Source organism: Gymnoscopelus braueri (genome assembly GCF_963280865.1).
Source record: "Gymnoscopelus braueri genome assembly, chromosome: 6".
Lineage (NCBI taxonomy): Eukaryota > Metazoa > Chordata > Actinopteri > Myctophiformes > Myctophidae > Gymnoscopelus > Gymnoscopelus braueri.
The window spans coordinates 33934759-33953112 of record NC_137607.1 but is presented as its reverse complement, the minus strand read 5'-3'; the positions used below and the strand labels follow the sequence as shown (position 1 = coordinate 33953112).

Here is an 18354-nt window from a genome sequence, read left to right as displayed (position 1 = left end):
TTTCCAGATTCAGATCTTTGAATCTTCAGGAAGTTGACATTTGTATTTTAAAGAAATGTAGTGTAATGTGAAACATTGTCAGAATTCAGTTTGTTTGCGTTTGTTTGTGTGCTGAAAGAGTGACATCTCGATCTAGGCTATTTTGTATTGTATTGTATACTATTGAAGAAATCTCACTCATATTTGGAGTTGTATCATGGCAAGCTACAACCCAGGCCTCTACCAAACTGTAATTTTGCTTTAAAACCGCTAGTTAAAAGCATACTTGAGCTGTACTTGTGACTGTGATAAATTAAACTCATAACACCTGTTCCTGAGCGGACAGCGGACCGCATGAGCTCTAGTAGGAGGGTTGGCCTGGCCTTAGTTCATCCATGATGTACGTAGCTTCCCTGTCTGCACTGTGGCCTCCCACTTGGGTTGTTCACTTAAGGAGCGCTCCAAGTTTGGATTTCCTCCTAGTTTATTACACTTGTGGTAAAAATAGGCCGATGTCTTAAATCATAGTGATGACTTGAAACACACTTGGTCTCAGGCCTGGGAGATCATGCTGTTGCATATATGTAGTGTAGTGTGGTGTGTTACATTACAAGATTTAAATTATTAATGAGCCTATACGAGTATTGGAAGCCTTACAAAGCTTGGTTGTAAAGTTTTGTGGCTTGAAGTGGGTTTTTATATGATGCAATAGCATTTGTTATATATTATTTGGTATATAACACATGCAATAATGTTTTTATGAGGTGCAATTTGGTACAATGTACAGTAGTGGCTTTTGATTTGCTACTTTTGTTTTCTTATTGGTTATTTGTTTATTGTTGTGGGCAACATTGAGTATGTGTGTGCATAGTGTGTGTGCACAGCACATTTTTTACCATAATGTGCAATGACAATAAACTATTTAAGATATAGTATGTATTAACTGTTAGCTGACTATGCTACCCAGGGTGCTATTTGTCATTTATGTATAATAGCAGGATTGTATTAAAAAATCTGTTTGGTGAGAACAGACACTGACTAAAACTACTCCAGTAGAGTCTCGGATGTATAAAAAAGATAATTCCTTCTGTCTGGTATGATGTTGTACCAACATTTTGTATTTTCGTCTCTTTTCTTCCAACAGATAATTCCACCTGGGGGAAACACGTCATTTGATGTTGTGTTTCTCGCCCGCGTAGTGGGGAATGTAGAAAATACTTTATTTATTAATACATCGCATCATGGACTGTTTACATACCAGGTAGATGCCAAAACATTATCTCTCTGACGCTTGTCTTGTGTTAAATGTTGCTGGAAAATGTAGTGCCAGCAAAATATGACTGGTGCGCTAATATCGTGATCCCATCTCTGCCCTGCAGGTTTTTGGGGTTGGCATCCCGAACCCTTACAGGCTACGGCCCTTCATAGGGGCCAGGGTCCCAGTAAACAGCAGCTTCTCCCCTTTAATAAACATCCACAACCCGCACAGTGAACCTCTGCAGGTAAACCACCATCAACAGCACTCGATGTCACTGGTCATCAATCTTGAGCTTGTTTGATTAAAGTCTGGGAAAATAGAATTATGTCAGAGGAATATTTAATATTGTCGCTGTCGGGCATAAACCTTCTATCTTCATATTTCATTGTCTTGTTTTTTTATAATTAAATGAAGGCCCTATGTTATACTTTGTCGTATAACAGTGTCACACAAAAGTAGTGAAAATAGCCGATGTACAAGCTTGAGTGTGTGTGAGCTTGTATATCTGCATAGCATAAGTAGTGCTATTTGAAAATGTTTTAAAATATTTGGAACATTTTGCCTTTTATAAATATTTATTATTTAACCAATAAAAAGTATTAACAAGAGCTTGGTTATTAAATAATAAATACACTGGATCCATTGGAACACAGGTAATTTTTTCCATTTCCTGAAAAGTAATCAGTTGGACATGCAAGGTTTCAACCCGACAGCAACAATATGTTTTGTTTTTTTCTCCTTCTTTTTCTTCTTACCCCCAGGTTGTGGAGATGTATTCTAGCGGTGGAGATTTACATCTAGAGCTGCCCACAGGTCAACAAGGAGGCACTGGCAAATTATGGGTTAGTTCCAGCTTACAAATAGACATCCACTTCATGGCACAACAGTGAGAATTGAGTCAGTTCAACCCTTCTGATGTTGCCTTTGCAGGAAATCCCCCCGTTTGAGACAAAGGGGGTGATGAGAGCCAGCTTCTCATCCAGAGATGTAGACAACCACACGGCTTTCATCAGGATTAAAACCAGTGCCCCCGATGAGGACCAGTTCATCATCCTCCCTGTTGAAGTGGAGGTCACTTCAGGTGTGTCTTCTCATCCCACTACACTATAAAATCCTGTGTGTAAAATACAATTATTTATTAGTAGTAGTGCAATGCCCATGTTGGGCATGGCTGCCGTTAAGAACGCATGGCCGGTTGGAGCGGGCTGGTTCTGGAGTACCGATCATTCGATCGACTTCACACTTGACACTGGACTTGCTTTGGTCCTCAGCAATACATCCGTGAATTGTGAAGGCAATTGGATTAGAAGTTTTGTGAAATCATCCGTGTCAGTTCAGAGCGGGCCGGTTCTGGAGAACCGCTGATTCGGATGACTTCGCGGTAGACACTGCATTTCCTTGGGTCCTCAGCGATACACCAAGTGAAGTCGATGGAATGAACGCCTCTTGAGATTTTATTATAGATAGATTTTGTTCCTGGTCAATGTGTCTAGTAATTTACATCTGTTTATATATTTGTCCTGCTTCTGAATTTGCATTGCCACCTACATTTTCTGTGTTCCATTAACTTATATGAAACTTAACTGTTCTTGTTTTGTCTGTTTGCTCCCTCTATACAGCACCTGGTATATATTCATCAACAGAGATGCTCGACTTTGGTACGCTACGGTCACAAGGTATGGAATACAGCAATACTTATGACAATTTGGATAAAGAGTCATGAGCTGAAAATATTCTTGAGTAATGTTTATTTCTATTTATAACCAGATCGACCAAAGCAGTTAAATTTACATCTTTTAAACTCGGGAGCAAAAGACGTTCCCATCACAGTGAGTGTCCGGGTGCTTCTTCAGTTCATATATTCCAGCTAACTCAACCGCTGACCAGTGAATAAACAAGAGTTTTTGTGTATGTTTTCCAGAGTGTACGGACGACCCCATCAAATGAAGCGGTCACAATAGATTTTAAGGCGATAACGCTAAAAGCTGGAGAAAGTAGATATACCAAAGTTGCAAGTATTAGTTTTGATGGTAAGTTCTTTATCAAGCCTTTCAGTGTTATTTGTTATTGATGTAATACTAATAATAACGATGAAGTCATCATATATTACTTAACCATGAGATCAAAACAGTTTCTTAGAATCTGTCTTTGGTCAATTTGTTTGACCAACAGTTGCTAGAAATCACATTAGACAAGGAATTACTCAAATACTAATGATGCTATTGAGTTTGACCTCGTCTGCATTGCTTCTTGTCCACTTAAAGACTAACCTGTTCATTATATAGCATATTGTGAGACATACAATCACAAAGTGCCATTTGCCCTATGCTGCCCTATTCAACATGAAACACTATCAGATATCTCACTGAGTGACCTCTAGGACAATAAATGCTAATCCATTCCTAAATTTAGCAGTGATCACTCCGTGCAGGGAAATAGCTTCCTTCCTTGTTGGCTACCATTGTGATAGCTGGCAATGATGTCAATTATATGTTAGTTCAAATATTATGCTCAGTTGGCACAGTATAAAGTATTCTGCTTGAGAAGTGTTGCCTAACTCTGGATGTTTACATAATAACACGATTCAGCCTTACTCCAAATCTGCTAAGAATCTTTTGTGCCATTTTATAAAGTATAACAACTCTTAAGGCGGTTACACACCGGCGAATATGCGAATATACGCAAAATTCGGACTCGTTCCGAATAATTAAAAGACGCTTTTTTCGCTCCGCGAAACTGGTGTGGAAGCTTGCATTGACTTTATAAGGTTTAAAAAAAAAAAAAAATCGCCCCGGTGTGTAAGGACCTTTACAGTGTGCTCAATTTACTGTGGCTGCTGAATGTTTTGACAGCAGTAAGAGCAATTGTTTTTCAATGGCGTACCTGACTCAAACACAGACCAGAGTCACACTGACTGCACATGCAAAATGTTAATCTTAGATGTAGTGCATTTTTCTCAAATAGGCCCTCAAATTTGATCAAATATCTATAGCGAGCAACACATTATTGACCAACTGTGTGCCATACTTGGATGACCAGGGTCCCCCAGGGATCCGAAATTGGTCTCCTCGTTTTTCCCCCTATACCAATATCGCTGATCTACAAGCTTACAACATGTCGCGTTACGATGCATTGTGAGCTTGTACATAGATCGGTTATTTTTGCTGAATGTTCACCTATTATGACATGCCCAGAATTAAGACGCTACGGTTCATGTGGTCAATGTGTTTATTCTGGTAGAGCTCTTGGGTCTTCCTGCACTGTACTTGTCTATCTGATCTCTTCACTCTTCTTGTCACTCTTCTTGTTTCAGCTTCAAAAGCAAGAAGACCATATCAGTTTTCTGGAAAAATAACAGTAAAAGCAAAAGAAAAAAGTTACTCTAAACTTGAAATCCCCTATCAAGCAGAGGTTTTAGAAGGGTATGTATACATGTTTAATATGAATAACAACAGTATAGGGACAACATGTTAATGACTGGTAGAAGAGAGTGCTACAGGGATGACTCTTTTTATTGGTCAACCCGGAATCTACCTACACCATGGGTTTTGCATAAATTAGGAAAATAAGCTCTAAAGCAAAGGCTTATGATATTCACACTTTCTTTCCCCAACAAGAAAATCCAGAAATCTACATACTTTTGTACAATTTCTGAACCACACACAATTAATATAAGTAAAAGAAGAACATACAACGGCTTCTAAATTCACAGTTGAATTATTTATATATTAACTGTTAGGACCCTATGGTCATACAGTAAGTGTATTTCCCTGTACTGTGCTGTGTGCCGTGTCTTGCACTCTGCGTGTCTTTTTCTGGTGGCCTGGTGACTCCTAGGCTGGGTCGTAATATTAACGGATGTAAATTATGTCATAGAACAAAATGTGAAACTCTCTTCCGATAACCACAGACCTTATTGTCTGCTTAAATTGAAAGCCATATGGTAATAAAAAGCAATGGAAATCTGCAAATGGAACCCATCGTGAACTCACTAATGGGTTTTAGTACCACAAACTGGACACAGCTCAACAGAGAGACTTCAGTTATGAATGCAGTATTTCACATCTCTGCATCATAGTGCTTGACATTCATATGGTCTCTCTCCTCATGTTAGCTACCTGGGCTTCGACCACACAGCCACCCTGTTCCACATCAGAGACAGTCCCGTAGACCCTGTGGACAGACCCATCTTCCTCACCAATACCTTCAACTTCGCTATTAGAATCCACAATGTCTCACTGCCCGATGAGGCCAAAACCATGTTTAACGTGAGTGCCACCACAGCATGGAGTTCATGGGGTCGAGCTGACATAAAATCTCTTGTCATACTGTCTGAATGTATGAATAGATGTCAAGTTTTACCCTGATGTTTGTGATTTGGTTTCAGGTGCAGAACTTCAGTGCCCCCATCCTGATACCACCACACGAGTCGCGATACATCTTCTCCCTCCTCTTCCGGCCGGTTCGGCCCTCCATTCACATAGACAGCAATATCCTGCTCATCACAAACGCCTCAAAGTTCCACCTGCCAGTCCGGGCTTATACAGGCTTCTTAGAGGTTAGCACTGGGACAGAACATCATGTGACATTGTCTGAAAAAGTACATGCATAGACAGAATAATGCTTTAAAGCCATTCCCTTACCCTCTAGGTAGTGCATTATGATGCTATTTTGTAAAGCAACGGTTATCCCCTTTACTTCTTTTGGCAATTAATTTTGATTGCACAGATCTATTTTTAGGAGTCAGGATGTTAATTTGCGAAATTTGCGTGTCTTAACTAAAAAAAAATATATGTTCAGAACCCAAGATATCATGATTTGAAGATTTGCTGCTCCATTCACTTCTTGTTTAACATCTTACTGAAAAAGGCTGTATCTCGCTTCCTAAGCACTTTTTTTTTACAATGTATTTTTGGCCTTGGCACAGGGATGATAAAGCCAGAAATATGTTTGGCACTGAATGAGTTAAGATGTCTGTCTACATGTTATTTTTTAATGCTTGTGTGCGATGTTTGTTCCTGCTATGAATAGCCCCTGGTCCTGTCCCCCAGTCTGAGGGAGAACATGCTGGACTTTGGAGTGCGCAGTGCTACAGACACCAGCAGCATCACAGTAGTGGTGATCAACAGTAATCCCATAGAGGTGAGGGTGCAGCACTTCATGCATGTTACAGACAAACCTGCTGTCAGTTGACAATTGAACTAAAACGTGTCTCACAGAAATGAATGAAACCTTACCATAACCGCGTACGCCCTATTTTATACTTTGTGGTATGACGATGTCGCGTGGCAAACGAATTCCGGTCTACAAGCTCACGACGCTGAACTTGTAGATTGGATATTTTAGAATAAAAATGTAAGTGGTTAAGTATGGGGTGCCTTGTGGTACAGCCACAGTGAGTGCACTGACCACATGCACATTGTGAGTCCAGAGGACACAGAGGACCAGAGTTTGAATTGTGAATTGTGTGTGTGTAAAAAAAACGTATCAAGTATCATGTTGCCGGTACAAACTTAAAGATCTCGAATACGTTCCGCATGCAATCAATATGTGTGAGAGGTCATTAATCTTTCTAATGACTGAATCTCACTCAGTACAGTCAAGAAAAACATCCTGGGTGTGACTATCGACTCACACAACTATCGGTATCTCTTCTGAACTAAAGCACTTCCTGTCTTTCAGCTGGAGATCAAGTCATGGCTGGTGACAGGAGACAGTCTGTCCATGGAGCTCCTCAAAACCGAGAAAGGCAACAGGACAGCGGCTCTGAGTCGCATCCGAGAACTGCACAACAGTTCAGGCTCCCATCATAAAACAGTAAGAGCTCCTTCTCCATTCAGAAACCAGTATAAAAAAAACACTAAAATGAATGTTACGCAGTAGGACTTAATACATGTTGTTTTTCTGATGCCACTAAATTTGATAAAAACCAAACACTGAAGAAAATAACAGAACCACAGGAATACTGAAAGATCACTGTCAATGCTCTATTGCAAAAAAGCACATTAAGGAGTGTCACTAGAAATGTATGGGAAAGGTCACTCTGGAGCAACCTAACGCATACATTTGTTTTGCTTAGGTAATATTAGCCTCTGGCTACTATGCAGCATTCAGAGTGACTCTGGTGGCCAAGGCACTGGAGGGCACATATGATGGAGCCGTTCACCTTACCACAGACTATGAGGTAGGTCGGTCTGTGAAGTTCAGTCAGTGAATATGGAATGTTTTTCTTCATTCAGTTCACCCTTTCTCTGACTGTGACTATTACTTCACCCCCTCAGATCTTAACCATCCCAGTGAAAGCTCTGATAGCAGTTGGAACATTAAACAGCTCTCCAAAATCCATTATTCTACCACCGTCATTTCCAGTAAGTAACATCTGCTGATCTGTTTATGAAAGTCACTGTACTTTGGGAAAAGAGTTAAATACTACATTTTTTTACTTTGATGCAAATATAGTTTCAGTGTAGACATTAATGAAAATATTGTATTCCTCTTTTGTTGGGTTAGTTATTTATTTTTTAGTTCCAGATGCTTCCATTAGGGTGGAGATTTGGTGTTCCCAAAAATGGCACTAAGAGATAGATGCATATTGTCATTTGTTCCATCTGCTCTTGTTTTTTTTTTAAAGAATCCATAACCCCAGATGTCATCATGGGCTCTTTTTATTTTATGATATGACTTATTGAAACGGTGTAGGTGATATGGATCTTGTGTTGTAATGTTTTGTGTGTGATGCATTATTATATGTATTGGATTGGACTACTTTCTCTAAGCCCTTTGTGGACTAAAGTCAACTCAACCTAACTTAAGCTCTATAAGCTATATACTTTCACAATGAATAGCGAAAATACCCGATCTACAAGCTCACAACGTGTTGCATCGTGACGGAATGCGAGCTTGTAGAGCTGCTGTTTTAGCTATTTATGAACATTTAAAAAACGTTTTAAATGTTTCGCCTATATTGACATGCCCAAAATAGGGATGCCAGGTTGAAAGTGGTGAAGGATCCTCTCATTTCTTTCTGTTATGATAAGTGCAAGGTTTCACACTTGTGTCGGGCACCAGCAGCTTGCAGATGGTTAGATGTAATCTGAGGCAACGAAACATTCTCCCACACAAGTTCTTCCCAGTACCCTGTAGACACGTTAACAGACACGTGTACCTTTGACGCCCCCGCTTGTGTGTTCTCTGTCCTCAGGGGAAGATTGTTCACCAGAGCTTCAGTGTACAGAGCTCTTTCACACAGAGAGTCAGGCTCCAGCAGATCCGCTCTCTGACTGAAGATGTGCGCTTCTACTACAAGCGGCTCCGCAACAACAAGGACGAGCTGGAGCCCAGACGTAAAACTAAGGTGTGCACCCTCCCCCATCTCTCAAAGGTTTGAGACTGTGGTTCTTACAAACAAAAATGTATACATTGATTACTTATGACCATCTCATTTCTCTTGTACAGGTAGCAAATATTTATTTTGATGCCAGCTTGCAGTGTGGTGACCACTGCTATGTGGGATTGCCGTTTGTCCTTAAAAGTAAGTGTTCCTCCTAACTAGACCAGGTATTGAGACAGACATTCCAGTCCCTGCAAACAACCAACAACCAGTACATCTTTTGCTTATTTGTATACATATTTCTTTCCTTTCTCAGTGGAGTCAAAGCCACATGGTCTGGTGTTGCAGGAGGATATCTGGGATGCTGATGTCGATCTGCACCAGAAACTCCTCAGACGATGGCAAGAGTTAAAAGAGCGCTCCGGCCATGAGTGAGTCATATGACGCCCAAGGAGTCTGTCTGTGTGCACGCTTTATCGCATTTTACAGTTGCTTGCCTTTCTTTTAGATCTTTTCCCTTCTTCTTCCACAAGTGGCGTTCTATTTACAAAATGTCATGGGATTCTCTCTATTTATACCATAGAATGGAAGCCATCTTTGAAGTGAACACAGACCTTCAAAAAAATGTGCAGGCCAAAGTGAAGGCGCAGCTGACTTGGCCATCGCTGGTGAAGTCTTCACAACGAATTATGTTCCCCTTAACCAACACAAACAGCTCCTCTGTGAGTAGAAACAGTATGCCCCTTATTCATGCACACTCTCTCTCTAGCACCCCACACACACACACACACACACACACACACACACACACACACACACACACACACACACACACACACACACACACACTCAAATAAACACACAAATTGCACAGCCTCAGGTACAAGCAAAGATGTGTGAAGTAGTGTATTTCAAAATGAGATGAGACTAATGTCTGTGTGTGTTCTTGTAGGATGAGGAGGTGGTTCTGGAGAACCCTGCTGATGTCCCCGTCTTTGTCCAGGTTCTCCCTCTGGCTCTGTTACCAAACCCCTCTGTATTTTCTGGGAAACTAGCCGATAGGTAGGACCCCCCGCCCCCTCCCCTAAACAACCGTTATGTATTACTGTAGTCATTTCTTCAAAGTTGTGTGTACCTCACTGGGAACAAATAAAGTGCATGGTGTAATTGACGTGACTTTATTTTCCAGGCTGCCTTTTGGAAATCTGTCCAACATCAACATCGACGCAAACACCTTGGAATTCCAGGTCCACAGAAATCAAGTGAGTACGACAGGAAACAATCAATGTCGATGTTCACTCAATCTGATAAATGACACACAGTTTGGGGTGTCGGCCGCGGTCCCCCTCCGCCCGTAATTGAGCCGACACTTAGAAGTTGTCTCCCTGTAATGCAATCTACCCCCTTCTTAAGGCCAGTCCACACCAATGCAACTAACTCCTACCCTTGCAACTGCCATTGGGGAGTTGCATTGGTGTGTTCTGGCCTTACAAAAAAAAATAATTCAATTTGTAACAATGTAATGACATGCCCAAAATAGGGATGCCTGGTTGAAAGTGGATAAAAGCAAGTTAGGATTTTGCGCAACATGGCCCCAAGGGGGGGGCCTCCCAGAGCCAAAGTTGGGAAACACTGCTGTAATGTGTGTGTGTGTGTGTGTGTGCGTGTGCGTGCGTGCGTGCGTGTTTGGCAGACGTCCCTAATAAAGAGCAGTACAGGCTTTGAGGAGGGATCAACGAGACCCTTTGTGTACAACCTCCTCCTCCTGCCTGGAGAGGTCAAGTCTCTCAGTGTGAGGTTCACCCCTGTCAGCAACCACAGCGTGGCGTCCCTGCTCATAGTCCGGTACGTGTGGGCGGTAGGGCTGTCACAATCAGGAATGTCTACTTGACGATTAATGGTCTTAGATATAATTGTGATTTAAAGATTTAATTGTGTTTTTGGCTTTGAACATTGGAACGTATGTATAAAAATGATGTTGCACAGGGCAGATATGACAAATGACTGAAGAAAGTACTGACATTTAATAATGTGATATATATATATATATATATATATATATATATATATATATATACTTTCAAATTAAAAAAATGTGTTAAATAGCTCTATTCTGATTCAGTAATCATTGTTTATTCTGTAACAGGGGGATCCCCATTTCTCCAGCTCTTCAGTAAAGAAATACATTTCGGGTCAGGATGCCAATGTTATCCTATCAGGAGAGAGAACTAATACAGGATAAACAAGTGAAATTGGAAGTGATGAAACAAAAAATTAGCAGAGAAAATTGGAAGTGTAAAGCTATAAAATTTAAGCTGATAAATGAAATTTGTGGGGTTGTCTTTCCTGAATGGATAAAATCGGTATCTTGACCTGGAAATGTATTTTCTGTTTACTAATGAGCTGGAGATTATTATTATTATTATTATTAACAAAACATATCAGTTACTTTACTTATACCCCCTTTAAGCCTGCAACAATGTATATGTTACAGGGTGAATGGAGAACCAGGTAGATTGAAGAAGGCGCGTTCGCTTTTACCACCCACCCAGCAATTCTGTAGAAGCAACACTAGAGGGAGCCACAAGCCAGGCTTGTGCACAAACATATACGGCTGCGACCACACACACACAGTCACACACACACACAGTCACACACACACACACACACACACACACACACACACACACACACACACACACACACAAGCGCACACACACGCGCTCATGCTTTTTTTGGTTTATTGAAAGCAGGACTGTTAAGATACTTTTATTGTGTTCTGGCTTTTGTTTTACTTTCTCCCTGACACACACACACACACACACACACACACACACACACACACACACACACACACACACACACACACACACACACACACACACACACACACACACAGTGATCCATGAAAAGAACTATTCTGTCCCTATCGGTTTACAACTCAAACGGCGCTGAGTCGACAAGTGGAGCATCGGCCGGTCAGCGCGGGCACTCGCGCCTGGAGGCGCGAGGGCGCGCTTCCTCGGCCTCAAGCTCCACTTGTCGGCGCGCCTCCGTCGTGGACAAGCGTGTGCGTGTGCACGCGTGTTCAGCGTTCCCCTAGCGTAGCTTCCTGGTTGCTATGTGGGGGGGAACAAAAGACAGGTCCGCGTCGGCACATCAAAGCCCCGCCTCTCCGCGTTCTCCTTCTCCTCCTCCTCGGAGGAGGAGGACGGTTTATTTCGCGAGGAGGAGCTCCTCCTCGCGAAATAAACCGTCCTCCTTCTCAGAAGGAGGACGGTTTATTTCGCGAGGAGGAGCTCCTCCTCTCCTCACGTAATAAACCCCCGCCTCGCAGTGCCGCGTCCTCCTTCTCCTCCTCCTCCTCGCGAGCCTCGCTAATAAACCCTATCTCGAAAAGCCCCGCATCGCCCCGAAGCCCCGTGCCTAAAAACGAGTGCTCTGTCTTCAATCTACCTGGTTCTCCATTCACCCTGTGACATATACATCACGCTTTACTCTCCTGCTCGTGCAATAACACTCAGAGTTTAGAGCACAGAGTGTTGACTTTTGCCTGTTTGCTTAGGAATAACCTGACTGTGTTTGACACGATCGTGCTACAAGGCCACGGTACAACAGAGAGCCTGAAGGTGGCTGGGAAGCCCCCGGGACAAGGCAGCTCGCTGAGGTTTAAGATGACTGAAGCCCTGCTTAAAGACTGCACAGAGAGTGAGTTTGGAGGGCTGGAGCCTTTCTCTATGTCAAGTCACAGGCACTGAACAGGATATTTCATTAGCACCTGCATGGAACTCTGTGAAAAGTAGTTGTCGGCCTAGTGAGCCAGTTTACCACCCTCAAACTAGACGCCTTGGTCTCCAAAACACACTGAAATAGAATACACAGTCACGTGGGTTGGCTGTTCAACTTTATCTATGACCTATACTTAAACCACTTGGACACTTGCCTATTCATGTCATAACATGCAGCGAACATTTTGTGAAAATAGGCGAACTTTGTTGAAAATAGCAGATCTTGATATTTTCATTGAAGAGTTTTGGTGTAGAGGGAAAAAAGGAGGGTTCCAAGTATAGACCCTGACTTCATTGACCCTGGTCAATGATGTATAAAGGGTTTAAGTGGTTAAATTAGTTGATTATACTAACATTCTTTTGTAATAATTCTCAAGTTATACTATGCTTATTTTTTAATATCCTAAATTAATTGGACCCACATAGACGCGTTTAGCCGAGCCCTATCAAAATGCTGAGAAATTAAATATTTGGTTAACATGCAAAGTAAAACTATTTCAATGTGAAAAGCTCTGTACACATCATCTATAGAAACGTGTTCACTTGGAGATAGTTTCATGACTTGGCGTTACCATAATACACATTTCAATATCTTCTCTTTCAGAGACAAAAGTCAAAGAGCCGAACTTCACTCTCAGAAGAATATTCAAAGTAGAAAACACGGGCCTGCTCCCGATCTACATCAGATCAGCAGAAATCAATGGGAAGCCTTGTGAAGGATATGGCTTCAAAGTTCTCAACTGTCAAGAGTTTACACTCAAACCAAACGCTTCGAAGGACCTCGTCATACTGTAAGCCAACAAAACCGCCGTGTCTATGTCTTCCACATTTCTGTGGAATTTTGCAGAATTGTGTGGCTATTTGCTCTAAATTGGCTCTGCTTTCTTATAAATAGACAGGATAACAATGTGGTTATTGTGTCAAAAATGGTGGATGTGTATTTATGTGCAGTGGTTGTACTTGATGTGTGCATGTAGTCTCTCCATCATCACCACTCAGTTAATACTCACCTTTAGCCAATCTGGTGAGTAAGTCTGAGGAAATAAAATGGCTCCCCGTTCCTCTGTAGGCTCTTATCTCCTCTACTTCTCTTTTGCTCCAATTGACCGTAAAAAGAGAATTACATTGCGTCATACATACCATGGCATACCATGAAGAATGATGTACTGTAGTTGTGGATATTGAGATACCTCGTAGTCCTGGTCAACAGTTAAATCACCGTTCTTAATCAATGCTCAGTTACTTTTGTATCTGTGCTGCACTATGGTGATGTCTTATGTAATGCATACCTCTGCTTAGTGTCCTCATGTGGTTGACCCAGCTTACCATGCTTCCTTCAAGGTTCAGTACCAATATTGTAAAGCTCTGACTCACAACTGTGACTTATACTCCTTTATATAAGGCAATTCTTGGTCTGCTACCATATTAATGCCAGACAATATACTCTGTGCTATCTGACTCAAATGCCTGTACATAAATTGAAGGGGCTTTTGTGTATTCTGCACCCTTGGCATGGATATGTTGCAGAATGACTTGAAACTGAAATACTTTTAATACAAAATGAATGAATTAGAGGCATGTGAGTTATTTTAATTAATGCCTATATCACCCGTGCAATGACCCTGTCTGATGCTATGTACCGATATGGGCAGACACACAGTGCTGACGTCACAGTAATTACTTACAATCATAGACTGACTGATACACAGATATAGAAAAATACACTGTGCTGATGTCATAGTGGCTAAATTGTAAATGATGCATTTCTATAGTATCCTTTATCCAAAGAGCTTTATATTGTGCTTTACACTCACATACTCACACACATTCACATACCGACAGTGGAGGAAACCATGCAAGGCTCATCGGGAGCAGTTAGGGGTTCAATGCCTTGCTCAAGGACACTTCGACAATAACCAAGGGGAGCCAGGGATCAAACCAGGAACCTTCTGATTCCCAAGATCTACCTCCTGAGCCACTGCTGCTCCCATGTGGTTCATACCAGCTATAAATGTAATCAAGCTTAACTCTTTGACTGCGGACGACGCGATAACGCGTCAAGTGCTACTTTGTCCAGTTGGCCGTCGACGCGCTCGACGCGCTGGACGCGCGTTCATTGTTTAATCTCTGATTGCGCTATGCTGCTTAATATTCAATGTTATTCTCGAGTTCCACTTACTTCACGGACATCTGCATCCGGTTCCATGACCTGGATTCCGTTTCCGGTTTTTGATTCTTTTCCCCAGTCATTTTCGTCCAAAATAGGTAAATAAACGGGTTTTCACACGGTATAACGGACAAACGGAACGGTTCTCTTCTATAATCTATGGTCTGGGTGACGATCAGTCATCGCCGTCGTATATCACAACGTAATTTTCGCCGATCAAAACAATGGGGGGGACGTCACATCCGTTTTCATGTTTTTCCTTGTCTAATCTATGAAGAAGGGTGAGAGAGACCCAACGACATGATCCAAGCTGTCATGTGCTGCGCTCTAGTGGCGGATTTGTGCTGGGTCTTTACATTATGTGTCCTTAAATTATTTTCATGAGAAAAATTCAAAATATAAAAATAAAAAAACACGAAAATTGCTGGCACTGGGGGAGTACTTTATGAAAATACTCTGGCAGTCAAAGAGTTAACAACATAATTCTGGATGAGAAGTATTAATGTCAGGTGTAAGCAGGGCTTGTGTGTTTGTCCTCATCTCCCTGTTTGTCCTTTGCTGGGACAGAGTTCTCAGGGCTGTCTCCTTTCTCCTGATTCCAGCCTCTGAGCCCTTCGGGCAGGCTGGTGTCCTCCTCAAAGCTGCCTGTACCTTCCACAAAGTCCTCGTATGTAGACTTCTCCTTAAATGGCCTAGGGCCCAGCAACTCCAACATGTCCGCCTTGTCTAACACCTCCTTCTCTAGAAGACGCTTCGCCACCATCTCTACCTGCTCTTTCTGTTCTATGATGAGTTCCAGTGTGCACTGGTAGGCTCTGTCCACCAGATCTCGTACCTCCCCATCGATAATCTCCGCCGTGGCCTCACTGTAGGGCTTCTGCCATACCGCCTCCCCTTGTCGTGGCAGGTCAAAGGACACCTGACCAACCTTGTCGCTCATCCCAAACTGCGCCACCTGAGCGTAGGCCGACTGGGTGATCTTCTTCAAGTCGTCCTGTGCCCCTGTGGTGATCCTCCCAAAGAACACCTCCTCAGCCACACGCCCTCCAAGCGACACACACATTCTGTCAAACAGCTGCTCTTGAGTGTACAGGTACTGCTCCTTGGGCAGGTAGTGGACATAACCCAGACCTTTCCCTCGGGGGATGATGGACACCTTAAGGAGTGGGTCAGCATGCTCTAGAAACCAGCCAACAACGGCATGGCCAGCTTCATGGTATGCCACCGTCTTCTTCTCTGTAGGCTGTAGGACCTGAGTCTTCTTCTCCAGACCTCCAATGACCCTGTCGATGGCCTGTTCAAAGTGTTTTGCGCTTACAGACAGGTTGAGGTGTCTGGCAGCAATGAGCGCAGCCTCATTACACACATTAGCGATGTCGGCTCCCGTGAACCCTGGAGTCACAGCAGCCATTTTCCGTGCAAGCGCATCTCTGTTCAGACTGGGGTCTATTTTTATTGGTTGTAAATGGACTTTGAAAATGGAAGCTCTGCCCTTGATGTCAGGTGGACCTATGAAGATCTGCCGGTCAAATCGTCCTGGTCTCATGAGAGCAGGATCCAAAATGTCGGGCCTGTTGGTGCCAGCCAGGACCACCACATTAGTGACTGTATTAAATCCATCCATCTCGACTAGCAGTTGGTTGAGGGTGTTCTCCTGCTCACTTTGAGAACCAAAGTTTCCTTTGCCTCTCTTACGGCCCACCGCATCGATCTCATCAATGAAGAGGATGCAAGGGGCGTTCTTCCTCGCCATAGCAAACATGTCCCTTACCCTGGCTGGACCAACACCAACAAACATCTCCTGTAACTCGGAGCCATTGACTGTGATAAAGGGGACGTTGGCCTCTCTGGCTGTGGCTTTGGCCAGCAGGGTCTTCCCTGTTCCTGGAGGTCCAGACAATAAGGCCCCCTTTGGGATTTTTGCTCCCAGAGCCAGATACTGCTGGGGGTTCTTCAGGAAGTTGACAAACTCGAGTATCTCGAGTTTGGCCTCCTCGCACCCGGCCACGTCCTTGAACTTCACATCAATTTTGTCCTTCATTATCTTGGCAGTTGACCCGTTACTAAACGGCCAACCCCTTCTGCCCCCAACGCCTCCTCCCATTGAACCTCGTCGCAGGACGAACAGCAGGAAGCCAATAAGCAGCAAGTTGGGCATCATACTCATAAAAAATGAGCCATCGCTTTCTGAGCGGTAGACCACAGCTACCTCCGAATGAGCTGCCTCCAGGTTCCTTTCAAATGTCTCCACGCTCCCTATGTTGAACCACACATAGCTCCTCCTATCTGAGGTGTCAGCTCCTGACACTAGAATGACTAGAACATACCGCTTGTTGACAACCTCCAAATGGTCAACCATGCCTCTGCCAAGGTAGTGATGCAGAAATTCCTCCCAGGTAATCTCCCTGCCGGAATCTCTGTTGTACACGTAGAGAAAAGATAAGATCCCTGCAGAGATCCCTGCCAGGCAAAGGAAATCCTTCTCATCCCAGTCACCCTTATGGAACCGGCTCCACCAATCTTTATCTTTTCTTCCACCTGACTTCCCTCCTCCCCCGTTTGACTCCTTGCTCTTCCTATCCTTTGGTGCCTTATTGGAATACAATCGTCCTTTAGCTGAGTGGTGTCCCTCACGGGCCAAAAACCTAGATGGGGTGAGAGAGATATTCGTGGCGGTATAGCCTCCATACACGGGCATGGAGCTGCGTCTGGTGGCTGTGAAGCAGAGTCCCATGCAGGCTCTCCCTGCCAGCCGCACCGGCAGAGCAGCCACTGAGAGAATCCCCATCATGCCGCCTGCCTGTTGTGTTAATACTGAATTCTCATCTCCTGTGGTTTTTCAAGTTGTGTTATTGAAGAGCCCCGCTACCAACCACAAACATTGTATAAGAGGGTGAGACTATGATTTACATCTTAGTATTGGCGTCATAGTACTGACGTCATACAGTAGATGACTGACATGATAGACTGGCTGACATAGTGCTGCTGTCATAGATTGGCCCCAAGTACTCTGACAACGATTACTACATTACATTGTAGATCATGAGTACTTGGAGTGCATCGTCTGCTTGTACAATGTGTTGTGAGGTAATGCCAAGCTGATGACACGTTGTCTATTGCTTCTTTATACTGTAGATACACTAGAGGTTCGGGATGCTACGCGGCCCTCACACCTACGTTGCACTGGCGATCCAATCGATATGTCTGTCTGTGTATATGGAGATCTATGTCTGTGTACCTGTGTCCCTGCCCCCTTTATGCCCATATATGGAGATCCCTGATGTCATTAGTATATGCCCATAACCTGTATATTGGCATGCCCATATATATATTGGTTGGATCGGCGGTCCTGGACAACGCATATCCGAACAACTTGGTGGCAGGCACCGCACTCCCTCGACTCCTTGCCGATCCGCGAGCTGAGTTTGAAGTCAGTCAGTCCCATACATGCACATGACCATATATGTGCATAGGGGTCGGATCTTTGGCTCTGGACATTCTCCATATATGCCTATATATGGGCATAATCGGGTTTGTTTATGGTTATGTCTGAGTCAGAGTGACATTGCAGTGGTCGGGTTTGTTTATGGTCATGTCTGAGTCAGAGTAACGTGGCCGTGGTCCTGCCTATATGTGGGTGTATAGGGTTTGTTTATGGTTATGAGTCAGAGTGACGTCAGAGATCCGCCCGCCCGTCGGCCGGTCCTCCCGTTATTGCCAGACCCAGGAGGTCAGGCCTACATGAGGCTTTGTCGGTCCCTCTTTTGTCCATATATGGACAAAAACGGTTCAACGTTTTTGTCCATATATGGTGCTTACATGTCGCTCTTTT

At 43.3% G+C, this 18354-nt stretch overlaps 3 protein-coding genes across 3 annotated transcripts in view; 1 reads left to right on the top strand and 2 right to left on the bottom strand.

Annotated features, from left to right (window-relative positions):
- tprg1 (tumor protein p63 regulated 1) overlaps positions 1-18354 on the bottom strand; it is a 701399-nt gene that overhangs the window by 444254 nt on the left and 238791 nt on the right. The gene's annotated exons all lie outside the window — the stretch shown is intronic.
- tmem131 (transmembrane protein 131) overlaps positions 1-18354 on the top strand; it is a 37418-nt gene that overhangs the window by 11595 nt on the left and 7469 nt on the right. The window contains exons 6-28 of the mRNA XM_080430265.1: positions 1124-1240; positions 1359-1481; positions 1999-2079; positions 2168-2318; positions 2857-2913; positions 3005-3066; positions 3159-3267; positions 4551-4659; positions 5352-5505; positions 5625-5795; positions 6269-6379; positions 6920-7054; positions 7317-7421; positions 7519-7605; positions 8439-8591; positions 8693-8768; positions 8884-8998; positions 9151-9289; positions 9520-9629; positions 9757-9829; positions 10261-10412; positions 12133-12275; positions 12960-13146. Coding sequence (XP_080286391.1) covers positions 1124-1240; positions 1359-1481; positions 1999-2079; positions 2168-2318; positions 2857-2913; positions 3005-3066; positions 3159-3267; positions 4551-4659; positions 5352-5505; positions 5625-5795; positions 6269-6379; positions 6920-7054; positions 7317-7421; positions 7519-7605; positions 8439-8591; positions 8693-8768; positions 8884-8998; positions 9151-9289; positions 9520-9629; positions 9757-9829; positions 10261-10412; positions 12133-12275; positions 12960-13146 — 2720 coding nt within the window. The remainder of the gene's footprint in view (positions 1-1123; positions 1241-1358; positions 1482-1998; positions 2080-2167; positions 2319-2856; positions 2914-3004; positions 3067-3158; positions 3268-4550; positions 4660-5351; positions 5506-5624; positions 5796-6268; positions 6380-6919; positions 7055-7316; positions 7422-7518; positions 7606-8438; positions 8592-8692; positions 8769-8883; positions 8999-9150; positions 9290-9519; positions 9630-9756; positions 9830-10260; positions 10413-12132; positions 12276-12959; positions 13147-18354) is intronic.
- LOC308086363 (mitochondrial inner membrane m-AAA protease component AFG3L1-like) lies at positions 15028-17310 on the bottom strand (the record flags this gene model as incomplete). Its single annotated transcript, XM_080429884.1, has 1 exon — positions 15028-17310. One exon carries the CDS (start codon positions 17308-17310, stop codon positions 15028-15030), a length of 2283 nt encoding a protein of 760 aa, XP_080286010.1.